The following is an 18,443-nucleotide window of genomic DNA, read 5'->3' as shown; positions in this document are numbered from 1 at the left end:
CCTGTGGACCACTAGGTCCCGAGAGGTGAAGGCAGGAACGATGGAGAAGAAGTGGCAGCAGAGAGAAGTGGCGCTGAAGACACACCCACAGGAGCTGGTGTCAGACCGGGGACTGGCCGATGGGGGAGAGGAAGGAGGTGACGGGGACACACGAGTTTAGGCGCAGTCGGCTGAGCGCGGGGAGCTCTTCCCACACCCTCCCCCCCAGCTTCCTCTCCAGCTGCCTGCTCCTGGCTGCCCTGCCTCTGCTACCCACCTATGCCCCCAACGCCTCTGTCCCTTCCCTCTCTCCCCACTACAGTCCCCTCGTCTCTCTCCAGCAGAGTAAGTTCCTTACCCCTCTGGGTAGGCCACAGTCCCCCACTACAGCCCCCATACTACCCGTGTCCCATCCCCTCCCCACCAGCCAGTGTCTGAAAGATGCCCGAGGCTCCAGGCACGTCTGAGCCCCACATCCAGGCCACTGGTATCGTGCAGCAGGTGTGGAAGCCCCCAAGCCCTCTGAGCCGAGCGGCAGTGGGCAGTCCCCAGCCCCACAGCACACTGTGCCCGTCTGGACAGCTTTGGGCTCTACGTCCTCGGGAACCGCCAGACCCCAGAGCCAGGATCTGCTCCAAAGGCACCTCTTCCCCCGCAGGTGAGGCTGAAACGGAGTGCACGCGGGAGCCGTCGCCCACTTAGCTGGCAGCCGGTCACCTGAAGTCTCCGGAGGAAAAGATGGGGCTCTCCGGGAGGGAGAATTTTTATTTTCTGGCATTGTATTTTTTCAAAAGGAGTGAGTAGTTGGAGAAAACAGGCGACAGCGTGGGTGGCCACCAGAGAGGCAGAGAGGACGATCAAAGCCCACCAGGCACGGAGGAAGCAGCCCTGGTGTGGCCCAGAGAACAGTCTAGGTGGCCGCACCTCACAAAAGGCCGCCAGGGGACGGGAGGTGCAGGGTGAGGGGGCCTTGGTCACCGGCATTTGTGGCCCTGCTCCCCGACCCCAGCCCCTCGGCTAATGGTCTTCAGCTGGAACAAACACCTGCTGTCCAACTGAGCTCCCAGTTCCCTGGGAGGGCCGTCCCATCTCTGCGTGGGAGGTGAGCCTGCCCAAACTGTGATTCCCAGCCTGCTGTCTTCTTCCAAGAAGAAGCTGGAATCCCTCCCTCTGGACTCAATCCTTCTGGCGGCCACCCCTCTCGCGGTCCCAGCCCAGGGCGAGCAGCCAGGAACACTCTCTGAGTTTGCTGGCTGATGAATTAGCTCATTAAAGTGAGCCACGGGTGACTGAGTGGCAGCGAGTCCGCTATGTCAGGCACAGGGCCGAGGGTCCCCATAGTTTCCAAATAAGCGTGCTCTATCAAATTTCCCCCGTAGAGCCCTAGCTCAGGCTCCCAGTTTCGGAAAACCAGGATGCCGAAGACCAAAGAGGGGACGTGACCTGACCAGAGCAACAATCGCCCCTAGTGGCCAAGCCTGGGCAAGACCCCAGTCTCCAGACCCCACTCAGCCCAGTGGTCCTCCACTGCACAGGGGTCCTCCCAACATGCCAGCTGGGAAAGAGGTGGGGTTTCAACAGCCCGTGGAGTTCCTAGAGCCCTCAACCCACTTGAGGCTAGTCAGACCTACTGCCTTCTAGAAAGTTCTTTCAAAAAGCTTTTCACCCATGTTCTGTAGAAACTGGGGAAATTCCCAAGGCAACAGGACATCATTTTAGGAGCAGCGCTGAAGGGAGAGGTTTAGGACCCAGTTCTCGACTCCCTTCCAATTTTTTGGAGAAGCCATAAAAAGCCTGCATTTCCACGCAGACCAGCTGGCTTAGCCCTTATGTGATGTGCCGGGTCTTCCCTTCTCTCGGTCAATACTGTGGCTACTTGGGAATGACCCAAGGATCTGCTTCACCCACGTTCTTCTCTAGGCAAATTTGAGGGACGATAATAAAAGAGAGAACTCTACTCACTCCTCTCCCCACAAGAGCAGGCAGGGAGAGACCACAGTGCTGAAGACCCCAAGATGCAAGTCATGGAACATCCATCTACATTACCTGCTGCCCCACAGCTGCCACTGCCCTCCCCCACCCAGGAGCTGGCTCCCCACCTGTAGGACACAGAGCAGGGGCGTCACAGCCTAGGACAGCCAAGCCCTCTGCTCAGCCAACACACTTCCAGGAGCCAAGACGGCTGGCAGAGACCTTTTGGGTCCTCCCAAGAGTCCCCTCCCACATCTTACCTGATGAGGTCAATAGGCTGAAACTTATAAAACACCCCATAGCGCGCCCATTCTTGATACAGCAGCTAAACAAAAAAAACAGGGAACCAGATTAGAGGTGAAGCAGGCAACTATTCACCTTTTTTTATTCAGCTTAGCAAGTCAACATTTGACACACACCCCTCCCCACCAAACCCATCCTGGCAAGTCAAAATTGAATCCCCAAAGCCCAGCTTCCAGAATTCTCATGAGATATCCACAGGGAGACTCCAAAGGCAGCAGGCTGTAGAAGCTGACTTCTCCTCCCCAAATAATAAAGGTGATCTTCATCACACTCTGGGTGTGCTGCACCTACCAAGCAAAACCCCTCGCTCTTCACTCCCTCGCCTTGCTGAGTCCAGCCAGGTGAGTCCTGGCGTTCATTTATTCACTCGTTTAATAAGTACTGACTGATTATCCACCTTGTGCCAGGTCCTGTCCAGACACTGGATAAAGCAGTAAACCAGACAAAGTCACTGCCATCATGGAGCTTACCCCTTGTGTGCAGAGACAAATATTAACTTATAAATGCCACGGAGAAAAATAAAGCAAGGTAGGGAGTAAAATATGAAGAGGGGGGTAGGGTGCTATTTTAGATAGGATGACAAGGGAACACCATTTACAATAGCCAAGACACGGAAACAACCTAAATATCCATCGATGGAGGAATGGATAAAGAAGATGTGGTACATATATACAATGGAACATTACTCAGCCATAAAAAAGAACGAAATAATGCCATTTTGCAGGGACATGGATGGACCTAGAGATTGTCACACTGAGTGAAGTAAGTCAGACAGAGAAAGACAAATATCATATGATATCACTTATATGTGGAATCTAAAAAAATGGTACAAATGAACTCATTTACAAAACAGAAATAGAGTCACAGACGCAGAAAGCAAACTTACGGTTACCAAGGGGGAAAGGGGGGAGGGATAAACTGGGAGGTTGGGATTGACATATACACACTACTACATATAAAATAGATAACTAATAAAGACCTACTGTATAGTACAGGGAACTCTACTCAATACTCTGTAATGACCTATATGGGAAAAGAATCTAAAAAAGAGTGGATATGTGTATATGTATAACAGATTCACTTTGCTGTACACCTGAAACTAACACAACATTGTAAATCAACTATACTCCAATAAAATTTTTTTTAAAAAGGTAAAAAATAAAATAACAAAATAAATTAATTTTAAAAATAAAGTAATTATTGATAGGTATGTAAAAAAAAAAAGGATGGCAAGGGAAGGCCTCTCTGAGGAGGTGACATTTGGGCTGAGACCTGAAGGAAGTGGGGGGGGGTTATGTTTCAGCTAGAAGAACACTCCTTCTGTGCCAAGGCCTAGAGGAAAGGGCATGTCCTAGGATGAAGAGGGAAGCCGGAAGGCTGGGGCTGAACAAGGGGAGAATCTTGGGACATAACCCCAGTTAGAAAGGACTGGGGTGGCCCGATCAGTCAGGGGCTTGTGGGCCATGCAAAGACCTTTGGACTTTGAAGGAAGCCATTAGAAGGTTGGCGGTAGGGGGGATATGATCTAGTACTATTAGAGTGTAGATGGCTCACTCTGGCTGCTGCAGGGGGAACAGAGTGAGAGCTGGTATAGGAGTAGGGGAGCTACTGTAATGGTCCAGGGTAGGGGTGATGGTGGCCTGTACCACAGAGGCAGTGAGACAAGCAGTGAGAAGGGGTTTATTCGGCTTGTATTTTAAAGGTAGAGTCAATAAGATTTACTGTTGGATTGGATGTGGGGTGAGAGAAAATGAGAACGAGGCCTGAGCAATCAAGTAGATGGTGATTTTATTCACTGAAATGGGGAAGAACAGGCTAGGGAGGGGGAACCAAGAGTTCCATTTGGGAGGTGTTTGTTGGAGATGCCATGTAGATGTCCACATGGGGATATAGAGTGAGCAGCTGAATCTAAAATCTGGAGTTCAAAGGAGAGTCCAGAGTCAGAGAAGACATGATTTGTAAAGTCATCAAGTTACGGATGCAACTGTCAAAGAGGGAGAGGTAGAGAAGACACATGACGCCTGGGCCCTGGGTACTCCACCGTTCAGAGGTCAAGGGGATGATGAAGAACAGCAGAAGAGGCAGAGGAACAATGGTGACATGGCACAGAACTAGAAGTGGGTGGTGTCCTGGAGGCCAAGGGACCATGGGATTCCAAGGGAAGAAGGTGAGCATCTGGGTCAAATACGGCTGATGGGTCAGGCTGGATGAGAACCAAGAAGTGACCCTGGACCCAGTGACCCATGGTTGATCTTGACAAGAGTGGTTCCAGACGGGCCAGATGGACACAGCAGAGGAGATCACCAGGCAACCCCTGGAAGAGCTGGAGCTCCAGGGCGTCAAACCTGGGAGGTGATGTGACGATGCCTGCACACCACCCGTGTGGCTCTGCCGGGCCAGCTCGCACAGCCCTGCAGGGGAGGGAGGGTGCTGTAGACTCTTCCCTGTCTCTACAAATGTTTAATCACACAGTTCGAGACCAGGTGGATCGGGCTAAGCCCCGGGTTACAGGGTCCCGGGACAGACCAGCAGTCAGCAGGGATGAGGTTGTGTGCGCCAAGTGCAAGAGGACAACCAGAGTAACTTGCAACAGTCCCCTTAACCCTGCAGAGTCTAGAACCTTCTAATGAGCTCCTAGCAAATACACTCTCTCCCTCAGAGTTACGCCATGTCCTCTTCACCTACCGGCCAAGCCTGCAAACAGAGCCAGGAAGCTCTGCAGCTCCTTCTCACAGAGCCTTATTTCGGAGGCCTCGGATGTAATTCCAAGCATGTGGGTCTGACCCCAAACCTTTAGGGCAGGAAGCAACAAGGGGACCACATCACCTGATGGATCAGAGCATACAAGAGGCCAGGTCGGCTTCCTAGGGTCACATCTGACAGTGGGTCAGTTGGTTTAAGTATTTCATGAGACTATGAAGAACCCAGCTGTGAAAACCATCTGCAATGCCAGAGAACGGCAAGATGCATGAGACTCGGGGCCCCCCCTGAGGCCACAAGCTCCTCAGAGGGCAGCTGGACCTGGGACAGACAGAAAGACGCCAGCTGTAGCCGGCTGAGAGGCATTGATGGGACACGGTGGACCAGGATGGGAGAGGACGGAATTCTACCCCCGGATCCTGCAATGACCTGTTGGATTTTTTGGCAGGTCACTTCCCCGTTAGTAAAATGGGAGTTGTGCAGGATGGGAAAACTAGTCCTCAAGTGAAACCAAGAAGAAAGGTACCTTTCCCGTCAGAAAGACAAGACTGACTTTTTAACTGCCCACTAGAGAAGATAATCATCTGCAAAAGCTGGAAAATTCAGGACCAAGGATTTAGAAATTGCTAAAGTTTCTAAACTTTAAGATGAGTATCTTCCAGCCTGTGCTTTGGGTTCCCTGTAAGTGGGCAGGGAAGCCACGGGGAGCTGGTGGGACTCGGTCAGCCCTTGGAAGATGGTGACAGTCCCTCCCCTGGGATGCCTGAGAAAAGCAAGTAAGTCTGGCGGACGTGGAATGAGGTGGCTGCTGGCAGCGGGAGGGGCCCATCCACACCGTCGCAGCCCAGCTCTCTAGAAAGGCAAGAAACCCCTGCTCTCCAGGGGGAGGGAGCCTCTCATGAATTACCCTCTGGGAGGGGGCTGAGTCATCGAGACTGCAGGCTGCACTAGGCGAGCTGTGGGGAAGGAGATCGCTCTCCGCCTATGAGGCACATCCCCGGAACAGCCACAAATCGCAGGGAAGAAGGAGGCGAACCCCAGGTACGGGCAGGATGGGCGGATCACCCCTAAAGGCCCCCAGAGGGACGATCTCCCATCAGTTCTCAACCCTTCTCCACCTCCTCCAGCACCAAATTCAAGGGTTCTCCCTTGCACCCAACCAAAATCCTTCCCGCAGCCCTCTGGAAGAACACTAGACTATTACAATGTAACACATATGAATAAACGTGCTGCACATATTCAGAGATTTCGGCTGGTTCTTCCAAGATACCTTTTAGGGCCCACCCATATGCCTCTGAAGCTCTAGGAAGGAAGCCAGCACGGCAGTGAGAGGTCCCCTTGCCATACATCAAAGACCGTGTCCAGCTGGTGGTAGCACTGGCTAGAATTTGGACACCAGCGTTTTAGTCCTGACGGGACAATCATTTCATGGACATTGGAACCAGTCTCCTTGCCGTGCTGGGTATCCGTTTCCCAAGCCAAAAGGACAGAAAAAAGCTTTCACTCTCATTCCTGGTTTCTCTTATCTCCCATCACAGCAAACTCTATTTCCCTAACCATGACCCTGGCAGAGGAAAATAAGGAGGCCAGGACTGACTGGCAAACCCGAGGAAAAGCCACAGGAAATGGGTTGCTTGTCTTCCCAAGACACTTGTCCACCTTCACCGAGCAACCACTGAGATGCAGCTCTGCCCTGGCTGGTCTCCCTCTGCCTGCCAGATTCTACCCATTCCATCCTTTGGGGTGTGCACTGGGAGGAAGTAGTATTGGCCTAAGCAAAACAATTCCTGGGAGGGAAACATTTTGTTAAAAGGTTTCATTGTTAACAATAATATAATATCATTCCAGGCAAAGGTACATATATTTTGGATAGTCTACAATTTGCTTCTCTCTGCCTCTGTGCAGGTAAACAGGGGGCTGGCTGATTTCTCCCAGGAGTACTGTGTGTTCCTGATCTCTGGAATGTTCCTGTAAAGTGTTCTACCTTGAGGGGCTGAGGGTTACCACCCACCCAGCAGGAGGTCTCTTAGGTGGGCAGTAGGTGGTGATCACTCTTTAAAGGGGAGTAATGTGAAAAGAAAAAGTAGGAGGACAGAAAATGGCTGGGGCCAGGGAGGTGAGATGTGGGGAGAAAGGCTTCCTCCTTTTCCTTTAAATTTGATCCGGGACTTTTCAGGAAATTAAACACCACTGAGACTATTAGCATCAGATAGAAAACAGATGAGGTTAAAACATGGAAAAACTACAGCAGATTCCCTGGGCAGGCAGAGCAGGGGACATATGTAAGCAATCACAGCAGTATTTCTGGAAAAGACCTTTTAATGTTTTTAATACTTAACACTTCATAACAGGGACTAATAGGCTGGATAAAAACAAGGCTGCTCAAAAGCAACTTGGGGGATGAATGATTTTCCAGACAGCTGAGTCGGGGCGGGGAGAGGGGGTACACGGGCTTCTATTCCTCATCCCGCCCACCCTCGCCCATCGTCGCCCACCCTCCTCTGTTCACCAGAGTCGCTGAAGGCTGGGGAACCTGGGTGGGAGATGGCATGAGGGGGTGATGGCCAGACGGGCAGCCCCCACTAAAGAGGCTGGGTGATGCTCAGAGCATCATGCCGTGGTGGGAAGGGTGGTACCCATGCTCCTAGAGTATCAGCAAACAGAAGAAACGGGATCTAGATGGAGGGCTGGGGACAAGAGCTGTCCAGGCAGGAGCTGTAACTGGCATAGGGGGGATCCTCCAAAGGGACCCCTTTCCCTCCCTTAAATATAACCTATTTCTAGCTGCCCGGAATACGCAGCAGGTTTCTCATCTATCATTTGGGAATGATGGGTACCCCAACTGTCTGCCTCGACGGAGAGGATAAGAATAACTTAAGGGTGACCCTCCCCAAACAAGCCATGATGGCATGGATGCTGGTATATCTTTAGCAGGAACACTAGATTTGAGGGTCAGAGGGGCACTAGCCCCTTCTCTGTTTATGGTAGCAGTGTTCTCACGGGCAAGGTGCACAATCGTTCTGTGCCTCACTTTCCCCATCTATCAATGCAGGGATTTGGATGCTCAGTGTTTCTCAGCCGAAGCTCTCTTGTCATCAGGGGCAGGGATACTGCCTCTGTGTGTGACTGTGGGATGTATTTCAGGATGGTTGGCATCACCGGTCCACCAGGCACTAAATGCCAGTAGCACCCCCATACACAGTCACGTCAACGACCAGAAATGCCCTCATATTTCCAAATGCCTGGGGACAGGGAGCTGTGGAAGAACGGCTGGAAATAGATAAGCAGTAAATAGAACACCCAGGACACGTCTACGCAGCCCCCCACCCCTGCATGGTCCTCGAGCGCAGCATCAGGCTGGCTTACCTTTCTGTCATTCACGTCATCCCCTGGACTATCACATTCACCCTGTAGGAGGAGAAGGCCAATGGAATGATCAAAAACAGAGAAAGGGTTTTCTTTTAAATTTTCTAACGTTATCCCTTTCTTTCATTTCCATTTAAGGAAGGTCAAGGGCATGACACGTAAGGAGACACCGGTCCGCTTCCTTGGTCACCAGCACCTGCTGTGTTTCCTGTGGGCAGCTTCTCACCCAGGGCGGCTCCCCTTACAGGCCTCAGAGACCCCCCTGCACCTCCTCACAGCAAATGCAACAGCAGAGCCCGACCTGGAAACGGACTAGCACATCAGGAAAACCCCCCTGCGCCCTGGCCATACCCGGCAGAACCTCAATTCCCATGTGCCCACAGCAAGGATGCTGACGAGGAGAAAAGGTCACCTGGGAAACTCCTGTGGGCACTCAGGGGTCCCCACCCCAGGGGTCTCATTTGGTACCGCTGTGGGGTAGATGCTAAAGCGACCGATGGGGTGGACAGGGCAGCCTGGGGGCACCGAGTTCACGGGCCAGTTCAGTTTCTCACGAATCATCTTGAAGAATATCACTGCATTATGTTATAGGAAGTTTATAACATTACTCTCAGCCAAGAAAAGCTTTAATTACAATCTCTCTGTTTTCTTAACCAAACAACAGTATAAGGGATTTTGAGAGACATCCTTAAAAAATGTCAAGATAGAAAAAAGATCTGACACTTAATACATCCTCGCATAGGATGAGGAATTTCACATCCACACAAAGCTATCACATATAAAATATCACTTTCAGTCATTTGAGGGCCTGACGGTCCAGCCTGCGTTATTATCCGGGTCTGGGACTTGCACTCCCCGCTATCCACCCACCTTCCCCATCTTCCTTTAACCCTCCACACGCCCTATCTGTCTTCTCACACTTTCCCCAAAATCAAGGCAGGGAGCGCAGGGAAGCCCAGACAAAAACCAGTTCGTTCTGCCATCGGGGAAATAACAGAAACAGTTTGAGACAACTGGCAAAAATCAACTGGGGATTATTTTCATTCACAAGTGGTCCAGAGCCAGCCCAGGTGGTTCGTCATTCCCTCCTGCCTCCCTGCCCGTATATCCACCACCACGTCGCCTGCAGTGTTCACCCTTTTGAATGATGGAGGTGGTACTCACGTCATGCAGGGGGTAGGCAGCCTCGTAGATATTATTTGCTATCAGAGAATTAATACCTGCAGAAGAAGGAAGATGAAAACGGTAACTGTAGGGCAGGGGTTTCTCAACTTGACCTTGGTCTTCTGATAAATATTAATTCCCCCAGCCCCACCTCTCAGCTGAGAACCCCTACCCCTCCAGATCCTCCCAGTCGAGAAGTTCCTTTCGGGCTTGACTTCTTAGTATAAGAACAGTATTTTTTCATTTCCCAAATGCAAAGTTATGATTAAATAGCAGATACGCTCTCTCAAACGTCACGTCTGTCCTGTCCTCATACACTCAGATCCCTCTGGTCCCAGAACCCTCACCACCACCTCCTCCATGGCCACAGCTGTGCGCTGAGAATATCTGTGTTCAGTGACCGGCATAGGAATGACCACAGGGATTACTGTAATTATAATCAATAAACATGTCCGTCAGAGCATCCCACCGCACTTCATTTGAACTCATTTCTGGCCCCTCCCTGTTCCTTCACAAGGCAGCGTGCATTATGGTCCACGACTGACCTGCCTGGACCCTTAGATCCCTAGGGCAGTGGTTCTCAAAGTGTGACCTGGGGAATCCCGGGTGTCCCCATGACCCTTTCAGGGGGTTCATAAGGTCAGACTATTTTTATAATAGTACTAAGACACTGTCTGCTTTTACACTCCTATTCTCTCATGAGTCTACAGCGGAGTTTTGTGACCTGTGATGACATCACCCCTGGACAGCTAATGGAATGCGGGCTTGTGTATCCTTGTGCTTTAAACTTTTCTCGATTTTAACTTCAAATAAAATAAATATTGATCAATATAACCCACCTAGATGAAAGCCCTGTAGGTGCTCTCGATAACTTTTAAAAGTGTAAAGAGGTCCTGAGACCACAAAGTTGGAAAACCGCGTAACAGGGGATCCATTTTTTTTTAACCCCGACAGTATTCCACAGCACTGGGCACACACACAGCAGACCCTACTAAATAGATGTTACGTGAAGGAGTGGCTCCGTCCCTGTAACTCCAATATACTCACCACAGAGAAGCTCATGTTCAGCACAGAGCCACTATTATTCCCTCATTTCCTTCATGTTTGGATTCAGAGACTATAACATGCCCTGTATGTTCTGTCACTCAGGACAGTCTGCCCTGGGTTGCTGGCTCCCAGATGGAAGGGATCATATCTCATCAGCTCGAGGACCCTGCCATGCGGGGATGCGGGGATGCACATTCAGTGGGGGGCAGTGGGGCGGCAGGGGGCGGGGTCTCTGAGACACAATGATTTCCCTTGTCTCAAGCATGCTTTCTGCCCTGAACCATTCTTTCCGGAGACACTGTAGACCGTAGTGTGAAGAGGAGAAATTCGATTTTGGAGGGAAACACGCATGATGTCCAAATGCTAAGTAATCTGCATTTGCACACGACTCTGGAGAGACGGCCGGGCCGCGTGACAAAGCTAGATGACAGTGGCTCGTTAAAATTCATGGTTTTCCACCTCCCGCACCCAGGCAGCGCCCCACCGCGTGCTCGGAGCCTCAGAGGTTCTCAAACAATCCTCCTCCCTCCATCAGCCTCCTCTTCCTCAAATCATGCCCCTATTTGCCTGGGATGCCAGAACGGCTGGCCAGGGGCCCACGTGGGAGCAGAGGCCCTCAGGAGGCTGCAGGGGCGCCTGGCAGAAGCGGCCACTCTTCCAGTGAGTTGAGAGCTGAGATTTCAGGGTTGCGGCGTCACCCAAGGGCCAGTCCTTTCCTGATTTTACGTCTCCTCCTCGACATGCACAGAAAACATCAGAAATAACTGGGCGGGGGGAGGGGGGGTGGGAGATGGGGGATGAACGGTGGGTATAGGGAGTACGGGTTGGGGAGAGGTGCCCCGGGGCTGAAGGAGCTGCAGATTTGTCTTCCTCCAAGGACTACAATTTCACTCTGAAAATCATTAATCAGTTCAAGAGCCATAACCACAGCAATGTGAAGCCACCCTACAATCATCAAGGGGAGGGATCCCAAGCCAGGAGGGGGCGGGGGGTGGTTCAAAGCTGTCAACATGGATACAGGCTGAAGCATCACAGGCGGGCAGGGCTCCAGCTAGACCCCACCCCACACACTACCCAACCCAGTCCCTGCACCCATACCCACCCCCTGGTTGCCACGGCAGCAGCATACACCCTGAAGACAATCGCCAAACTGCGTGGAAAAGTTCAGCAGATGTGGAGCTCCCCTGCTAATTCTCGGCTTTGCTTAGAGAGTAGCCCAGCATCTGAGAGCACTGGGCCGACAACCTGAACTCCTGGGTCCTGCCACCAGAGCTTCAAAAAAGATCTCGAATCGTCGGAGGTCTAAAGCTATGCACCCTACGTCTCATCTGAAATAAAGTTCCTTGGCAGTGAATGCCAGTTTCACTTCTAGAATGTTGTTCACGCCTTGTTTGGTGCCCTCCAAAGGCCTGCAAGGTACCTGAGGCAGGGAGCACGCCCCTCTCACGGGAGTCTCCCATGGCTCCCACCTCACTGCTGGGAACACAGAAGGGATAACGGTTGTTACCCAAAAGAGTAAGCAGCCCTATGGCGAAAGTGATCTCAACATCTCTTCCCATGTATCACAGGCATCCACCTACCCGCTACTCCAATTTTCTTTGGCAACCCATGCTGATGAAGGAAACTTAAACTCTGGTTGACTAGTCTGCTTCCTAAGAGAGGAACCAAGACGACTCAGGTCATCAAACCTGAATTGTCCTAAACCAGATAACCAGAGCTTCAAGATGCTGTCACTGACTGTGTCTCTGCCCCATGGCTGTGTACCTCCCCCTCTTCACGTGGTATCTTATGCGCCATTCCGTCAGTGGCTGCTGGGCAGAGGGAGGGGATGGTACACGAAAGGAAGAGGAATGGGGAGGGGGAGAGGCAAGTTGAAAAGTAACTGTTTATCCACAACTTCACCCAAGAATGGGAACTGCTTTGGCCTCTCAGCCACAGACTTCAGACACCAAGATTCTACCCCCAAACAAGCATGGAAATCAGTTTGAAAGAAGAAAATAATCAAACTCTAAGAAAGAAAAAAAAAAAGAGTCCCTGCTTTGAAAATTGAAATTCTGAATTTTTCTTTTCTTTTCAGCAAAAAGGGCTAATTGGTTCCATCACGCATCCTCCATCTGGCCATAACGGCAAAGCTTTCTTCTTCAGGATGACATCCAAAGTCCTTCCTCTCTGCTCTAGACCCAGGGAGAGAGAGAGAGACCCAATCTTTTGTCCTACTCCCAGAAGGGGGGCCAGCCAGAAGGAGAAAGCACTGAGAACATTTTCCTTCCCCTCTCGCCCCAAAGAGAAGCAGTGCCTCGGCCCAAACAAAGCATGGCCCACCGAGGACTTCTTTACTGATCCCCAAAGTCCCTTCAGGTCACCGGGTACTTCATATCTGTTCCTTAGAACCACAATTCCCCAGGGAAAAGGCTCACATTTTTCTCTCTGCCCAGCAATGGCCACAGCTCTGCTGATTCAGCCAAGCCCAGCAACACTGGTCCTCTACAAATACAGGGTCAGGGTCAAGGACCAGAGCAGGCTGGGCTCAGGCCCTGGGACTGGTACCTGAAAACACCCTCATAATATAAAACCTAAGGCTTCGCATTTAGCTTCCAAGACATCTCTGGTTTCCTGGACACAAAGCCTGACCCAAAGCACAGTTTCTGGTCCGCCTCCCAAAGTGAGAATCTCCTAAAATCTGCAAGTGCTGCCGAGTGATACGGAACTGCAGCTCTGCCCCTCCAGGCCAAACACCAGGACAGGTACTTCGAGGGATGATGCTCAACCCCTGAAAACTCATTTGGTTTTGATTCCCCCCAGAACAGGGCCCAGTCTGCCCGGCATTCTGCTTTCATCCCTGTATTCCAGCCGGACGTAAATCTAAACCAGAGCCCCCCAGACAGTGCATTGAACAGAGACTACATTTACCCATCACCAAATTGTCTTGACATGTGCTTAATTACTTAAATGCCTTTAATCCCAAGCCTTTTCTTCTAACAAAATATAAACCAGTTCAGCTGGATGAATGATAAACCAGATGTTTACATCACACAACATGGTCTGGCTTCGGTCAAAATAATTAAGACATCGTCTCCTGAGTAGGGAGGGGAGATGCCCAAAGCATACATTTGTTTAAATGCTCTGACGCCAAAATATCTATGAAAATGTAGCTCCATCAAGCTGTAATTTTCTGTCCATGAAAAGGCAACAACTTTCATATGAAGGAACAGGAAAGGTGTCAGTCAAGGAAGCTTGGGCTTCTTTCCACGATAAAGCACACTTGAAAGGCATTCCAGAATGGGGTGAACTGGCACAGTCCTGAACCTGACCGCTGACCTGACGTTACGTTGATTAGGAGGCACCATCGGGCTGGGCCAAGTTTGTGATGACTTACAGGCTACCACCGCCCTGCGGATCCCAAACTCACAAGTACTTCCAGGCTCTGGACATGGTGTGTGTATCAGCCCACCATCCCTCACTTCCCAGGTAAATAAAAGGGAAAGGGTGAGTTGGCTCTTGGGGAGGTTACAGAAGAAACCCCCCCAGATTAAAAGTTAGACAGTCACCAAATGCCGATCCTTTTTCAAGGTCAGCCCCCCTTTCTTTGCCGCCTTCTGCTAACTTTTATCCTGCTGCCCCTCCTTTCACCAGAGAAGAAAAAAAGTAAAGAAAAGAAAAAAAGGCGACAGGAAGTCCAAGAGACCCTACTGCTGGCTAGGACATTGAAAGGGACCAAACGGTGAACGTCCATAGAGCAAATGTTAGAAAAACCACAACAAAGATTAAGCCCTTCGCAGAGAAGACTTGGTTTCGTTTGAGGACTTCGGAGAAGCAACAGTCAGATCCCCAGAAGGCCAGCACGTGGACCACTCTTCCCACTCCCAGACGTAGGCAGGGCAAGAAGCCTGTGGCAGCCCATCCTGTACTCATATCGTTGTCTACCTTTAGAGTCCCTGAGAGTCACCTGGGGAGTGGGTTAAACATGCAGTTTGGGATCAGCAGATGCAAACTAGTCTATATAGGATGGATAAACAGCAAGGTCCTACTGTAGAGCACAGGGAACCATGTACACAGATGGTAACAGCTCTCCCGCTAATTCCAGGTCACGATGCTACCCTGGCATCCCCAACTGCCAGGCCACACCTTTGTAAATGGTCTCTCTGTCGATATTCCTGCCCTGAATGGTGGTCATGTGAGTGTGTCATTTGCTCCTGTTGGGACCCTAACCTGATTCTCTGGAGTGGTTCCCTTTCTGTCTTTTGTATCATTTGCTTTCCTTGCATGCATCTCTCTCGCTAGACAGCCATGTGGCTTATTTGTTCTTCTCAAATGCCACTCAAATGTGAGCTCCGTAAAGGCAGGGATCTGTGTCTGAGTCTCTACTCTAGTCCCCAGTTCTAGAACATGAATGATACGTAGAATACGAATAAATATTTGTTGAATGAATGGATGCCACAGGGGGAAGACCTCAGCTTCCACCTTCGCTGGAAAACCTTTCCCAATAACTTCATCCGTTTATTAACTGATTAATTTACAAGAGCACTGAAGAAGAGCCAAGAAACTCGGGTTTCCATCAGCTCCAAATCTCTAACCTTGGGCTCGAAGTCAATCTCTCTGTTGGGAAAGTAGTTAATATCTAGTATCTGTTGAACCTACTCTGCACGGGAGTTAAAGGATCAAAGGAGATAGAGTGTGAAAGTGCTTTGCAAAGCATACAGTGACACACATGCAAGGGGTCCTTACCATCTTGGTTACAGGAAGACCTCATGTGTACAGAGATCTCTTATCTGGTTATCTCAGCTCTCACAACAGAGAACCCAGAAGAAAAAGTATGTCAATCTCAGGCAACTGATTCCCTAAGGTTATGTACCTAGCCACAGCAGAATCCTCCAGATCCTCCTGCAATGCCTTTTCGCTCTCTCTTTACCCCAAATTCTAATGAGTTTGTTTTTCTGTGTCCTAAATAGCAGGGCAAACCTTGAAATAGCGAAACTCGGGGAGGGAGGTCACCAGAGTCGAGAATTCAAAAACATCAGAGACTGTGGGGCAAACAGCCCTAATAATACTTAGGTAATCCTTGAGGAAACTTAAATAACCTTATATTCTCAAGGATAATCCTGAATCCTACAGAAAAGCTTACATATGCCTTTATATAGAGACCATATGTTGATATATTCTATATAAGAAAGCAGGGAATTTTAGAGAGACTTTAGAAAAATTTCTATATAAAAAGACGTTGCTGAGGACATTAAGTGCTACACCACTGACTGTATTCCCCCTCTCACTTTGGTTCAAGGTCAAATTTGCAGCCCAACTGCAGAAGCTAGAGGGCCGTATCGTATGGTTTGCATATTTGTAGTCTATTTTTTCCTCCTAGTTTCAACATTCTATTTTAATTTGTGTTTTTCCTGTTTCTCATTTCTTTATTTATTATTTATATTATGCTGTTTTATTGTTTTTCTTGTAAGTCACCTCAGAAATTTTGTGGAACAAGACAGGACTATAAATAAATCAATACATACATCTTGTATGCAGCATAATGCTTTGCAAAAGTAGGCATTCAAAAAAATGTATTTTCTACAAAGAAGAAAGTGATAATACCAGATAAACGGGAGTGATTCTGAATTCTTATTATCTTTAGTTTTATTTTTCCATCTTCTATTTCTAATCTTTATCATCTTTTCCATCTTTTAATTTCCACTGTAATTGAGGACAATGAGAAAGGGAATAAAGCTTTGTAAATTGGTCACAAAAGTAATGACCACATAAAAGGTAATTCCAAGGCTGAAGGATCAATGAAAATGCCTTGGAAAACAATTCTGCACACAATCCTGTTCTTCCTTTTTCTTTTATTTTTATGAGGCAACCCTCCTCTGGAGGAAATCTAAGCCAATTCTAAGCCCATGTGTGTTTCTCTATAAAACCAGAGAGAAGGGCAATAAAATCAAAATTTACCCATGGCTCAAAGGTCCGTATTATCCTGAGGCCTCACAACGTTATCACATTCCTCATTCTTTCTGATCTTCTAAGTAAGATGGTAAGTTGGCCAAAAAGCTTAAAGGGTACTGTATTTTCCCAGGCGGAAGTCAAAGAACCTGAGAATCGGCCTTCAGCGTTCTCCTCTCCTGGGAAGCAGAGTTCAGTCCCTTGTTAGGAGCTAGTAAATCATCAGCAACTACTGTGGAACCAACAGCCCATAAAGACTCAGCCAAACGCCATGCTGAGTTCCCTGCATCCCAAAGGCAGAGGAAATAGGATCGGAGGAGGGAACCCAGGTTCTACACCCAGTTCTAACAGTGTCTCAGTATGTGGCTCAGGAAAAGCCACCCCTCCTGTCTGTGCCCTTGGTAACTGGAGATGATAATTCCTGACACACCTACCTTCCCGGGGAGTCATGAAGCTAACACTGGATAACTTATGATGATACTTAGATGCATCCATGGGAGTTGGCTGTTCTGAATCTGTGCTCCCTTTGCCCTCTGTACACTTCTAATATCATACATACCCGATTATCTCATAATTATCTGTTTACGTGTCTGTCCACATGGCTAAACTAAGAGCCCCGCAAGAACAGAAAGTAGGTCAAATTCATCTTGCCATCTCTCAGTTTCTATAACATCATTTGACACATAGCAGGTGCTCAATAAATGTTTTCTGAATGTCAAAAAAGAAAGAAATTTTTGAAAACTACTCAACAACGAAATCCTTAAGATGTCTGACTTTGTGACATCGGGAAAAAAAAAAAAAAAAAAACAGATCCTCAAAGGAAAAAAAACTGCTGTCTTAAAGCAGAGGGTCTCTAATGACTTTTCAACAATCTGGAGGCTGTCCCTCAAAACAAACTTTAGTTTTTAAGGACTTCCCAGTTTACAAAACAAACTAACAGTTTCCCATTTAATCTTTACAAAAACTCTGCAAGACATGTAATTCTTACCTTAAAGGGAAAACTGGGTTGGAGAGAAGTTAAGTCATTTGTCCACAAACACACATCACAGGGAACTCACCAGCTACTGCTATGACACTAGCCAGCTGAGCACGTTTAATTAATTCACTAAAGCAAATCGACTGAGTAGAACGTGCAGGGCAGCCAGCCAAGTGGACTGGGGGATAAAAGATGATCCAGACACATCTCAAGGACTGTCTCGGGGGTCTAAGCCACGGACACAGATAATCACCAAGGAAGACATCAAACTTGATGGGAGTTCCAAGGAGAGGGCATAAAGGGAGAACCTGGGGGACAGAGGTATTCGGTCTGGGGGGTGGGCCCAGGTGAGACGTGGGGAAGGACATCCCGGCAAAGGGAACAGCAGGAGCTAAACCAGAGAGGGCAGTGGTCACGGTAACAGGAAGAAAAGCAGGAGAGATGGACAGCGTGAGAGAGGAATGAGACGGAAATGGGCACAGCCAGACGCTGATTTCAAGGTTCTGGGAATATCTCAGTGGAGGTATCCAGCTGGCCGCTGGAAAGGCTGGTGTGCAATGGGGGAGAGAAGTGGGAAATAGAAATTCACGGCTGCATGTCTTCTGTGCAGAGTGAGAGTGAGGAGGCCAAGGGAACATGGAGAAGACAACCTTGAAAATGGGGGAGGAGGAAGAGGAAGCAAAGTGTGGTCCAGGAAGGAGAAACAGGATCTTCCCTGGTATCCTCCCCGGATGCCCACTATCAGAAGACGGAGGTTCAGTGAGAGGGTTTGGAAGGATATAGGAAGACGAAGACGGAGGAAAAGGCCATGAAACGCGGGCAGGATGGAGTCACCTGTGACACCCGAGGGAGCGGTTTTGGTCCATCCAAGGAGGGTGTGAGTGAATAAAAGGCAGATTACTGGAATCGAGGAGTGAACTGGACTAGAAGTGAGGGTAAATTCCAGAACTTTGATAGAGGCCATGAGAAAATACAAACTACACCCTCAGACCTCTTGACGCCTCTGGTG

At 49.3% G+C, this 18,443-nt stretch overlaps 1 protein-coding gene across 1 annotated transcript in view; it reads right to left on the bottom strand.

Moving 5' to 3' along the window:
- The window catches only part of ANO2 (anoctamin 2), a 347,350-nt gene that overhangs the window by 225,100 nt on the left and 103,807 nt on the right, over positions 1 to 18,443 (bottom strand). The window contains exons 8-10 of the mRNA XM_061206693.1: positions 9,484 to 9,539; positions 8,320 to 8,361; positions 2,211 to 2,275 (exon numbers count right to left, since the gene is read on the bottom strand). Coding sequence (XP_061062676.1) covers positions 2,211 to 2,275; positions 8,320 to 8,361; positions 9,484 to 9,539 — 163 coding nt within the window. The remainder of the gene's footprint in view (positions 1 to 2,210; positions 2,276 to 8,319; positions 8,362 to 9,483; positions 9,540 to 18,443) is intronic.

The sequence above is a fragment of the Eubalaena glacialis genome, chromosome 11, assembly GCF_028564815.1.
Source record: "Eubalaena glacialis isolate mEubGla1 chromosome 11, mEubGla1.1.hap2.+ XY, whole genome shotgun sequence".
In the NCBI taxonomy this organism is placed as follows: domain Eukaryota; kingdom Metazoa; phylum Chordata; class Mammalia; order Artiodactyla; family Balaenidae; genus Eubalaena; species Eubalaena glacialis.
This window is presented reverse-complemented; position numbering and strand designations above follow the sequence as displayed.